The 13,230-nt window shown below is 31.5% G+C and overlaps 2 protein-coding genes across 2 annotated transcripts; both read right to left on the reverse strand.

The window, feature by feature from the left end:
- Positions 1-1,032: 1,032 nt before the first annotated feature.
- Positions 1,033-2,270, reverse strand: LOC124535723. The gene is made up of 3 exons (XM_047112036.1): positions 1,964-2,270; positions 1,645-1,837; positions 1,033-1,553 (listed from the first exon to the last, which is right to left on the reverse strand). Exons 1-3 carry the CDS (start codon positions 2,219-2,221, stop codon positions 1,246-1,248), a joined length of 759 nt encoding a protein of 252 aa, XP_046967992.1. The 5' UTR covers positions 2,222-2,270; the 3' UTR covers positions 1,033-1,245.
- A 9,404-nt stretch (positions 2,271-11,674) lies between these two features.
- Positions 11,675-13,137, reverse strand: LOC124535666. The gene is made up of 3 exons (XM_047111955.1): positions 12,830-13,137; positions 12,530-12,722; positions 11,675-12,146 (listed from the first exon to the last, which is right to left on the reverse strand). The coding sequence occupies exons 1-3, from the start codon at positions 13,085-13,087 to the stop codon at positions 11,839-11,841; spliced, it is 759 nt and encodes a 252-aa protein (XP_046967911.1). The 5' UTR covers positions 13,088-13,137; the 3' UTR covers positions 11,675-11,838.
- Between the last annotated feature and the right edge of the window lie 93 nt (positions 13,138-13,230).

The following is a 13,230-nucleotide window of genomic DNA, read 5'->3' on the forward strand; positions in this document are numbered from 1 at the left end:
GAGCAGTAACGTTAAACTCAGGTAAAGCCGCGCGGCGCGGCTAGTTACACAAAAAAATTGGCGAATTGATATTTTCAACTATCTTATATTTATAGTGATAACATTATAACGATTATGTTATTATTTAATCTTATCTGATTGTACCAGAGAGTTGATACACATTTCTCAAAAAAGTTTTAACTTTTTTTTTATTAATTAATTTCTCACTTATCTCTAAACACTGATTTTTTATCTATATTTCGTAATTAATAAAAGAGCCTTTTAAATTGTATAAATTTATCTGTATAACTGACTTTTATAATATTTTGTTAAAATTGGAAATAAAAAATTCCATAAGTAAGAGCAGGAAATATTTTATCAGTACTAATCGTTTCACTGGATTATACCGTTATAAATTGTAAAATCGCAGCCAAAGGTTGGCAAGCTTGTATAGTGTCGCATTTATCAAAAAGTACATTAGCAAAGGCAACAATACTCTATTTCAGAATGTGCGTATCGAGGGCTATTACTCTTCTCTGCAGTTTCCTTTAGCTTCAGATGCCATAAAGATAAGCTGCTCCTACACGAAGCAGTTATCTATTGTGATCGCTTGCCCGTTTTCGAGCGAGTTCCCTTGATATGTTTGTGAATGCTTTTTTTTTTAAATATTTGTTATATCCAAGAGTCTAGACTTTATTATGTATTTACTTTATATAAATTTATGAATGTATAGTCAATAAACGTTTTATGATATAACGCAATAGTTATAATATTGTGTAGGTTTATGGTTGTTATCTAAACTTATACATTTTCCATATTTTTAAGTGATGATGGTACACTTTATGTTTAAAGTATTATTATTAATAAAGCGTTTATTTTTCTAAAGTTATATATACATAAAAATAATTTATGTGTGTATAAAATATAAGATTTGTGGTGTGTTGTTTTCATATATAATAGTAACACTATAAGTATTTTTATGAAGATTACTTTACGACAAATACAACCATTTAAATACATACGTATAATAAGTTATAAAAAAAAAAACAAAAATAACATTTAATAAGCTTTATTATACATGTATTTACTTTATACAAGAAGTGTTAAAATAAATTCCAATATATTCATCAATGTACATTAAACTTCACGACAAGTCATCGAGTAAGACTAAGTTCATAAATAATTTGGAGTAAATATTGTTAAATAATTAATATGAACTTATTAATTTCAAGGATTCTGAGATTCGAATACAATAATACGGTAACCTTATTTTTTGAAGACACGGAAAGATTTTTTGAAGAAGGTAATCGTCGGGTTGATGATAATGATAGCCGTGAAACAGGCTGTGAAACCTATAATGGTATACGCTAGAGCAGGTGTTGCCCAATTTTTGAAACTATTCTTATCAAAACCATAACAGAGGCTAATAGCTGACGTAACAAAGGCAACGATACCGAAGCAAATGTGGGTGATTTTAGACAAATTTCCATTAAGGTATTTTCGAAATTCGAACGCGTAAAGCGATGCCACTCCATTAACAAGACACACGGCAGTAAACACCATAGCTACCAGACCTGTAATAAATATTTTTAAATTTATATAAAAATGATACAAAATAAAAAAAAATCCCTTTTTCCATTTTAGTTTAGCAAATTATAGACTCACCATATTGACCATGTAACGTATTCCAGTTCACTGATTTATTTAATGCCTTGACTATGCTCCCAGCAATAGCAAGTACTGAGCCCACAATTTGTAAGATAGTATGTGCTCTACGCTTGTCCACTAACCGAAGACTGGCAGACCACCCATTATGGGGGCATAAACTTAAAATCGCTTCGCTCATCAGTAGCTGATACTAAAATACATAAAAATTATGTAAATCTTTCCAAGTCATATTAAGAAAAATAAACATAAGAGGAAATATAAAAAAATCAATAAAAATGGGTAATTAAAACCACATAAATAATCTAGAAATACTCACACCAATTACACACAAAACAATATGTAGCGGCGTCGAACTCAAAGGTGTTCCATTTCTAAACGAATAAAGAATTGATATCCCCACGGTAGCCCCAATTAATATGTGCGCCAATAGATTTAGTGAAGATTGAAATATCTTTAACGAATAACTTCCTACATTTTCCACTGGTGTCTGTGGAACTTGATCAACACTTTTTAAATTAGTTACATTGGCCTCGGGATCCGCGTTAAAGGTAGAATCGGTTGCGTTCGGAGGCATGTTTAAATTCGTGTTTTTCGTCTCTCCTGCTTGGTAAGAATTGGAAATTAAATATTTGTATCAGTCTTTTTATAGTCAATTTAAGAGTAGATAATCATTGGCAAGCTTATCTTACCGAAGATTGTAGACGCTTCAGATACTCAACTGTCTGTAAAAACCAACTTATATGTGACTTTCTAAACGTAATCAAACTTTCTTGAATGGAAATATTCAGTATATTATTTTTATAGTTAGTTTCAAAATTTTTTTTAAATATGTGCTAAATTTCAAATACGTCTACATAGTATAAATGGCCCGACATAGTATAGGCGGCCCTCACAGATGTAGTTTGGAAGATAATTGAATCCTGCTCAGCCCTACTTCTGTCTGTACTGCGTATGATGCTGAAATTGCAACTATACGCCCATCACTCACCGTGTTTTGTAAAAAGGGGTATAACATCTCTTAAAGGTGTCTATCGAAGCTTAAGGAAAATTAAGACGAAGAACATAATTAAGAAAAAAATATTTATGTCAAATCTTAGACGTCACGCCGCTACTCAGCAGGACGAATTTCTTCAATTACTACATAGATATTTTATAAAGGTAGTATTACAGCAAATGACACTACAGCAAAATAAAGGTATGTTTATATTAAAAATGTAACAGTTATAAAATGACTAGGAAGAATTACTATTCCAGTACCAACTATTTTTATTTCCACTAATTCAGATTTAGCGCAGTCTATTGATAATTTAGTTGGTACAGTTTTGCAAATTTTGAGACTATTCAATTCTCATTTTAATAGATAAATTCTCGACTGCTTCAATTAGACTATCTACAATAAATTTTAATTTGTGCGTTTTCTTTAATTAATAAAGCAAGTTCTTTATTACTATTTTGTGCAGTATTAATAGTATTTTCACATTAAATTGCATGATTCTTTTGTAACACCGCTAATCCATACTCCTCGCCTATCTCAATTATCAAACAATTGAGACGTAGATGGGTAATTTTTTTTGAGATCATGATATCGCGGCTGCTAAAGGTTCAAGCAGGTTGTGTCATTCTGAATATTATTCAATATTCAATCAATATTATTAATATTATTCAATATTCACGAGATGCAATAGATTACTATTGCATCTCGTGTAAAATATTATTTAATGTTATTTATTTTAATAAATACTAAAATTCATAACTCATAAATATTGAATTGTTTTCTGATATTTTTTCTTTTATTATTTGCAGTGTTTCAAAGATCTCTGGACAAGTGCAATCGTCAAAATGATGGACCTTCTTATAAATAAGGTAAATATCCTTTTATTTTAGAAATATTGCATCTTTGTTTCACTATACATGATTTCCTTTGTATCTTCATGATTACCTACAATATCTTGAATATGTGTATTTTTAAACATTACATTATCTAAATCTATCAACGTCGGTACAATAATTATATTTGATTATAAGGAGTAATTATGTTCTATTATTTTTGTATCGTATTGATTGGTTTTATTAGAAATTCTTTAATAAACTATCCCATCAAAAACATAAATGTAAAATGAGAGCCAAGTTCAATATTATAAAATATACCTTGGTTGTTGACTTCAACGACAAAAGAAGTGAGATCTAAATTTTTGCCAAGTTCCATTATCCTTCCTGAAATTCATTTAATACTACATAAAATAACATTTCTCCTTATAACATAGAATAATGTATTGTAGACTAAGTTCTGACTTGGCTAGTTCTTTGTTGGGATATCATTACTTTTTGTACATAAATTAGTAGTAGGTACTTATTAATAACAAAATAAATACCAAATAGTTGTTGTTAAACTATTGTTTAATTCTCTTTCTTATGTTAGTTCTATATTTTTGTGCGCATTCAATATCCAGATTTTTTATGTTTTTTATTTCATTTGGCCAAGTCGGGGCGGTATAACTGGTGCAGACGGTACTCTACAAAAGAGCTCTCTTTTGTCTTAATTTGACCTGAAACAAAATTGAGAAGATGTACCTCACCTAAGGTTTTAACTCTGGAGAGGCCAACGTAAGCCTGCCCTTAACAAAATATAGAGGAGCTTATATCGAGAAAAACACTGTCAAGGCTAACGTGCTTGCGATTCGTGAATAGTAGTATAATGTGACAAGCAAATAGGGACTTGTTCCCAACTTCATATCTGAAACTTAGTTTTTACTCATTCCAGTTCTTCAATTAAATTATGTTTAAATTGTATTGTAATTTTAAGTACGATTTTGCTTTTCTCGACGTCCCAATGTACCTTCTCTGTTTTTCAAATGGATCCATCACAAGTCTTTTATTGACATCAGCATGCGTGCTCGATACTCTTCTTCCAAGCAATTAGGATCCCGGCTTGGAGCGTTAGAGTACATACTTAAATCATCTCAGTTACGAAATACATATTTTACTACAGTCTCGCGAAACGTATTTGTTAAATTAACAATTAAATGGAAACTTTGTCGAGTTAGAAGTTGAAGTAACGCGCGGTTTTCGACATTTTGGTAGGTGACTAAGGGCTTTCATTGGAAGGCATTGGAAAATTTCTCTGCGTGCTCGGACATGTTCGTCAACATTTTATCGCAACGCTCCTATTCCGGTACTCCGGCGTTGCGTCACACGCTATGAACTGAAATGCTTATTATTATTATTTTTATAAGTATAATGATTTTACACTATTGATGTTTGCTAATATTGGAAACAATAAATCAATACAAAATCCCAGTTAGTAGCGTAATAAATAAGTGCTAAAACGGAATTATTTAAATAAAAAAAAATAAGGGTGGTATTCAACTCGTTATATAATCAGGTTAAGACATAAGTTTTAATTAAAGGTTCTTACATCATTTTTTACAGTTATTACAGTAACAGGTACTATAAGTATACAAGAGTAATACAAGAGTATACTATAGACCCAATAAAATGAAAAATTATAACTAAATGATAAAAATTTACCACTCTCAGTTTCAGTTTTCTTTATATTCGCCTAATTATCTACCTGTATGCCAAATTTGAACTTTCTAAGTCACCTGGAAGTGTGAAATAGTTTTGATCTATATGTCAGTCAGTGATAAAAATGACGATTTTTGGACATTAATATCTAAATAACCGTTTGAGATGTGTTTATGAAATTTGTAGTACATATATATCTTGCAAGTCTTAATATATTTGCCATACCATTTGACACGTTTATGTCAAACAGTTTTTGAGTTATGAAGGGGTCAAAAGTGGCTCCAAATGGTTCGTGTAAAATTACACACGGTGCTACTCGCCAGTTCTGTTAGCTGAACTTGGCTGACACGCTAGCGCGTGTCTAGATGTATAATTCTTATTGGAAGTTATAAGATTCTCTAAATTGTCAAGTGTAAGATTCGGTATTCGTTTTTTCTTGGTCGAAATAAAGATTTTTCGAAGTAATAGTAAGTAAGAAATGAATCAGCAATAGTATAAGACGACGCATCAAAATCATCTATGTAATAATATTTGTAGGAGATTGTTGTATTGGGAAATAAGTCATAGCCGTAATATTCTCTGGGTTAGGTTCCTTCCTCAGTTCTTCCTCCTTCTCCAGTTATTACGTGATCTGGATATCCTACTTCACTTCTTAGTAACTCACATTTATCCGGTTGGAGTTTGGGGTTAAATTGTTTTGTCTTAGCTACTAGGTTCAATATCCCACGGTTAGAACATATGTGTGTATATTACCAGGATTAGTTTCGAGTTTTTTTATCATTTGCCCATTTTGAGACGTTTACATCTCGCCCATTTTTTATATATTTATTTATATATAACATAATATATGACGAATGGTACCTACCCAGACGGGCCCTACCACCAAGTGAGAAGGACTAGATTACGGTAGAGGAGGAAAAAGAAAGGGTTGTAGGAATTTATTTTAAGCGGACCTCTCAATGTTTCTGCGGTGCAACATGCGGTGGCAACACTTACTAAATGTCATAAAAAACTTCTCTCAATAATTTAAAATTATTTTATTTTTTAAATTAATTGTAATTAGTTCTAATGTTACATTTTCATTAATGTATTAATCAGTTATATATAAAATATAACAATAAACTGAGTGTCGTGCGTTAATTGTGCATAGTGTTTCTTTTGTGTTGTGTTCGTCAGCTGACATTACGCAGGTAACGAACTCAATTTTGAAAAAGTTTTCTTGTTCGACTAGTTGTTATCCCTTTAACTCACTTTAGAAACCCTTTTTAACATTTTTACATACTAAATATTATTAACCGATTGATCACACTGCTCACTTTTATATTATTGATCATATAACTTCTATTTTTTAATCAAACATGATGACCCGTAGTATCAAGGCACGTCAGGCGGAGGAACAACTCCAGCTGACGCTCCAGGAACTAAAGGCATCCAGGAGACAGTGTGATTTACTATTAAAAGAAAGGGATGATAACGAACAAGAATTCTTGCAAATTCTTAATAGAAATAATAAGCTAAAAACTGAGCTTTCTCAGTTACATTTGCAATACTTAGATATGGAAGAACAAAGAAATAATCTGCAACAAATAGTCAGTGGGTTTGATAATTGCAGAGTTGAGTATGAGCAAGCCCTCATGCTCACTAATGAGTTAAAAATTAAATTACATAAGGCCCAACTATATATATCTGAATTGGAAGATAATAGCTTCAACATAAAGGCCTCTCAAACCCAGTGTCTATTTGATGAACTGGTGGGAAATGCAGCCTCCTTAGTAGCCCCAATCACCAATACCAATGACATCACAACAATTGATCTGACTGGTGATGACTCGGGCTCCTCCAGTCTAATATTAGGTAAAAATAAGTTAAAGAAATATGTTAAAATTAATAAATATATTAAGAAAACTCAAAAATTAATAAAATCAAGAAATAATTGCTTAAATTATGAAAAAATTTATAAAGAAAGAAACGCACTCAGACTAAAAATTATTGAATATTCCAAGAATGTTAAAGTGATGAGACAAGGTTATGAGGCTGACGTGAATGCTCTTCAGGCTGAGATAACATATTTACATAATTCCTTAGATAGAATGTCAAAAAAATATGAAATGTCTCAAAAAGAAATATCTAGTCATATTGCTGCCGTGAACAATCTACTAGACTTGAGTAAATACAATTCTGAACGCTTTGACTCTCTTATAAAAAACTATACTTGTGATTGTCAGGGCCGTTCTGTCTCGGGGGATGGTTCAGGGCTGCTCAATGATGTAGTGTCCTCGTCTCAGTCATCAGCTCATGACAGCGCCATATCCAACATAACACATCATGTTCCTACCAAATGTACTAAAATCTATAGTGATGAATTGGGAAGAAACATGGGTGTTTTGCTCAATGACATGTGTAAGGGACAATCAGTATCAAATTATTGTATGCCGGGTGCAAGTTATTCCCATATTATGAACAGTATTTTGAATAGTACTCATTGTCCCAATACTACACTAATTATATTAGTTGGGAGAAGGGGAAATGTGAGCAAAAAAATTCTTGAAAATTATTATTCTAAATTATCAAATTTAAATGTGGATAGAATATTAATGTTCACATTTCCTTATATTAAAGATGTGCCACAGGAAAATTCTATTAGATTTAAATTAAATAATATGTTACATATCATGTCAAATACTTATTATGTAACAAAAAATGATATTTGTAATAAAATAAAATTAATTGACATTAATAACATAATTAATAATAATTCTTGTTTATTGACATGTGATAGGTTTAACCTATCTAATTTTTATAAGAGACAGATAGCTAGTTTGCTATCATATTTTATTTTTACAAAATCAACCAATTGTTTGGTTGACCAGACAACTGCTTCTATTGAGCAGTATAGTTATAATAATAATAATAACTTAAAACCTTATATTTTGGAACATGTTCCAAGTAATTTAAATTAAATTCTAAGACAATAGAGGTAGTCTCTGGCAACGATAATAACTATACTTGTGAAAAATTAGTCATTAAAGAAGCCAAAAAAAATAATAAGAAAATAGTTAACAATACAATTGTAAATCTGGTGCACCAAAATATTCAAGGAATGTTAGGGAAAGACTTAGAAATTGAATTATTTTTGACCTGTAATGGCATTGATATTTTGTGTGTAACTGAACATTGGCTTCAAAATTATCAGGTTATGTTTAACTTTAGTGGGCACCAGATTGCTAGTCTGTTCAGTAGAAATAAAGCTATACGTGGTGGCTCTTTAATACTTATGAGTAAAAATATTAAATATAAAGAACGTAAAGATATTGTGAGCCTTTCTATTGAGCAAACTATTGAAATAGCCTGTGCAGAGCTTGAGCGTGTCATTGTTGTATGCGTATACAGGCCCCCTAGTGGATTATATGAATTATTTGAAAATATGTTGGACAATGTTTTATCGAAATTATCTGGATCTAATAAAGAAATTATTGTTTGTGGAGATTTTAATATAAATTTATTGCATAATTCAACCACAAGTATTAGATTCAGATCTTTGTTAAGTTCATATAATCTGGTAAATCTGTTCTTAGAGCCAACTAGAATAACAGATTCCACAGCAACTTGCATAGATAATATATTTGCTACATACATTCCACAACACAAAATTATTATTAATAACTTAAGTTCAGATCATTGTGGACAACAAGCGTTATTTAATTTTCATGTTAAAAAAGTAAGTACTTCTGAAAAGATAATGTTTGTTCCTTTGACCACAAGTCGTATTGAGAAGTTTAGAAGTAATATTATGGCTAATCTCCCTCACCTATCTTTTAGTGACAATCCCAATGTCTTGTATAACAATTTATTCAAATTAATTAGAAACAATTTTAAATCCATATTCACTTCTAAAACAGTTAATACAAAAAACTTTTTAAAATTCAATGATTGGGCGACTATTGGAATTCATAAAAGTAGGCAACGAATGTATGAGCTTTACAATGAAAGGACATACAATCATAGTGCCACTTTTGCCAATTATGTAAGTAACTATTCAAAATTATTTAAAAAAGTGTGCTTTTTGGCAAAATCTTTAACTATAAAAAATAAAATTAAGAATGCACATGACAAGATAAAAATGACCTGGAAAATTATTAAGCCTTAATTGAGCCTGAATTATAATAGTAAAGTAGTAAATAGTCAAAAGGAAGTTGCTACAGTTTTTGAAAAATTTTTTGCTGACATACCAGTTTTCACAACTAAGTTACTTATTTCTTCTCCTGATGTTGCCGAGTCATTGATGAAAGAAAATGTAAGAGCATGCAATTCTAACTTTAATTTTACCCTTGTAAACCCCAACGACATAATACGCGCCTTTAAGTCATTAGACATCAAGAAAACGGCTGATTTATGGGGTATTTCTCTAAAGGTGATAAATTCGATTATTGATGTGATTGCACCTTATCTTGCTTTAATATTCAATAGTTATGTCCAACGTGGTATATTTCCTGACCTGATGAAACATAGTAAAGTTATTCCAATATTTAAATCTGGTAGTTCTTCAGACCCCAACAACTATAGGCCAATTTCAATTCTACCTACCCTGAGCAAAATATTTGAGAAAATAATTCTAAATCAATTATTAGAACACTTTAACAAACATAATCTGCTTCATAGTAAACAATTTGGCTTCACGAGGGGTCGCTCGACTACAGACGCTGGTATCGAGCTTATTAAGAATATCTATGAAGCCTGGGAAGAGTCACGGGATGCCTTAGGGATTTTCTGTGACTTATCCAAAGCTTTTGATTGTGTTCAACATGAGACTCTGGTCAGGAAACTTTATCACTATGGAATTAGAGAATGTGCGCTCGACCTTCTGACTTCCTATCTTAACAATAGAATTCAGAGGGTTGACGTTAAAGGAAAAAGGTCTCCTGGGGTCTCAGTTGGTATGGGGGTCCCTCAGGGATCAATTCTTGGACCTTTTCTGTTTCTCACATATATAAATGACTTGCCCTTTCTTGTTGGGAACAAACATGATATAGTATTGTTTGCTGATGACACCTCCTTAGTTTTTAAAATTAATAGAAAACAGGTACAGTACGACGACGTAAACAATGCTATAGCTGATATAGTACATTGGTTTAGCGTAAATAATCTTAAACTAAATAATAATAAAACTAAAATTGTGAAATTTAGTACGCCAAATGTACAAAATGTAAAAGCCGATGTACTCATCAATGGGGAATCGATGGATCCAATTGATTCTGCTGAGTTTCTTGGCCTTACTGTTGATGCCAAGTTGCAATGGGGCCCTCATATTGACGGATTGGCGAGTAGACTGAGTTCTGCGGCATTCGCGGTCAAAAAAATTAGATTATGTACCGATGTTGATACGGCTCGCTTAGTATATTTCAGCTACTTTCATAGTATAATGTCATACGGTATTGTGCTGTGGGGCAATGCAGCCGCTATCCATACCATATTTGTGCTACAGAAGAGGGCTATTCGCGCAATCTACAACCTAGGAGCTAAAGAATCGTTAAGGAATAAATTTAAAGAAATCAAGATATTGACTGTTGCTTCTCAATATATATTCTCTAATGTTATGTATGTACGAAAAAATATTAATGATTTCATGAGAAAATGTGATACTCATAACATTGGTACAAGGAACAAACACAAACTTGTTACTCCTGTTACTCGACTGCGTAGAGTCAGTAACTCCTTTGTGGGGCAATGTATACGGTTTTACAACAGGATCCCAGAAAGCGTTCAAAATGCCTCTGTTGCCAAATTTAAAAAAATTATTAAGGAACGCTTGTGTGTAAAAGGTTATTATACAATTAATGAGTTTATGATCGATAGCACACCTTGGGAATGATACGATCGCCTCCTGGCTATTTCATCTCATATTAAATTGTTTATTTACATAATACATAAGACAAACAAAAAAAAAAAACCCGCTGAGTTTCTTTCGCCGGTTCTTCTCAGGTCAGGGTATTTTCTTTCCGAACCGGTGGTAGTGTTTCAATTGACCATCAATAAGAAAGTGTAATGCTTCTATGTTGAATAAAGATATTTGAGTTTGAGTTTGAGTTGAGTTTCTCTATGATGGTACTACAGTTCCAGTACACTTATGTTTATTGTTAGTATATATGTACATGTATAGTATATATGTACATATATATTAATATTAGTCTTACTGGTTACTGGTTTATGATAAAGATGTATATATTTTCATTTATAATGTAGATGGTGGTTTACTTTATTGTATAGGTAATATTGTATTATTATTATTAATTAAGTGTTAGAACATTGTTTTTTTAAGTTATGTACATGTACATAAAAACAATATACACATACATTGTAGACAATATAAAATACAAGTATGTAGTGCTCTTATAAAGTATTGTAAAAATATAATTTAATGTTTATGCTACAAGAAACATACTTCACGGCATCTGCAACTGTTTATACACAAATAATAAAAAAATATAACAATAAAAAGCATAAATTAAATGTAATAAAATTTATTATACGTGTAAACAATTTTGTTATTGTATTTACTTTTTGCAAATGTTGTAAAAAAGCTATTATGAACTTATATTTTTCAAGGATATTGAGATTCGAATACTAAAAAAATCTTTTATATCAATACTATAAAATAATACTGTCAGCTTATTTTTTGAAGACACGTACAGATTTGCTGAAGAATGTAATCGTCGGATTGATTATAATAATAGCCGTGAAACAGGCTGTGAATCCTATAATGGTATATGTGAGGGCAGGTGTTGCCCAATTTTTGAAACTATTCTTATCGAAGCCATAACAGAGGCTAATAGCTGACGTAACAAAGGCAACGATACCAAAGCAAATATGAGTGATTTTCGACAAATTTCCAGGAAGGCATTTACGTAATTCGAAGGCGTAGAGCGATGTCAAGCCGTTAACGAGACAAACGGCCGTAAACACCATAGCCACCAGACCTGTAACGTATATTTTAAAAATAAATATAAAAAAATATATACAAAATATAAAACTTTTAGTATTTTTTAAGCGACTTCAAAAAAAGGAGTTATCTCAATTCGACCGCTATATATTTTTTTTATGTTTGTTCGCCAATTACTTCGCTATTTATGAACCGATTTTGATGATTTATTTTTGATGTATGTAAAATAATTTTTTTTTAGTCGGACAATTTTGAGTGAAAAACAAAATGTAGAAATATTTACATACGATCGCCCGATTTCAATAATACGTGTTTAAATCAAATTATTTTATTACTTTTAAGTGATCACTTTGAAGTCGGTGTTATTTTTTAAAACAAATATTTTATTTTCCATTCTAGTGTAGAAAATAGTCGACTTACCAAATTGACCATGTAACGTATTCCAGTTCACTGCTTTATCTAATGCTTTGATTATGCTCCCAGCAATAGCAAGTCCAGAACCCAAAATTTGCAAGACAGTATGTGCCCTGCGCTTGTCCACTAACCGAAGACTCGCAGACCATCCATTGTGAGGGCACAAACTTAAAATCGCTTCACCCATTAGTAGCTGGTACTAAAATTCGTACAAAATTTATGAAAATGTTTCTAAGTCACATTAATAAAAAAGAAACATAAGATGAAAGTAATGTTAAAAGATCTATAGGAGAGGTTTATACTCACACCAATCACACACAAAACAATATGTAGCGGAGTCGCTCCCAATGGCAATGGCGTTCTACACGAAAAAAGAATTGATATTCCCACTGTAGCTCCAATTAATATGTGCGCCAATAGATTTAGTGAAGATTGAAATATCTTCAACGAATAACTTTCTGTATTATCCACTACTGCCTGTGGAACTTGATCAACACTTTTTAAATTAGTTATATTGCCCTCGGGATCACCGTTAAAGGTTGAATCAGTTGCGTTCTCAGCCATTTTTAAGTTCGCGTTAATGTATCTCCGGTTCGGTGAGAATTGTTTATTAAATGTTTGTTTCCGTTTATTTATAGTATATGTAAGAGTAGATAATCACTGGCGAGCTTATCATTATCGAACGAAGATTGTTACAGATATTCAAT

This window comes from Vanessa cardui, chromosome 15, assembly GCF_905220365.1.
Source record: "Vanessa cardui chromosome 15, ilVanCard2.1, whole genome shotgun sequence".
Classification (NCBI taxonomy): Eukaryota; Metazoa; Arthropoda; class Insecta; order Lepidoptera; family Nymphalidae; genus Vanessa; species Vanessa cardui.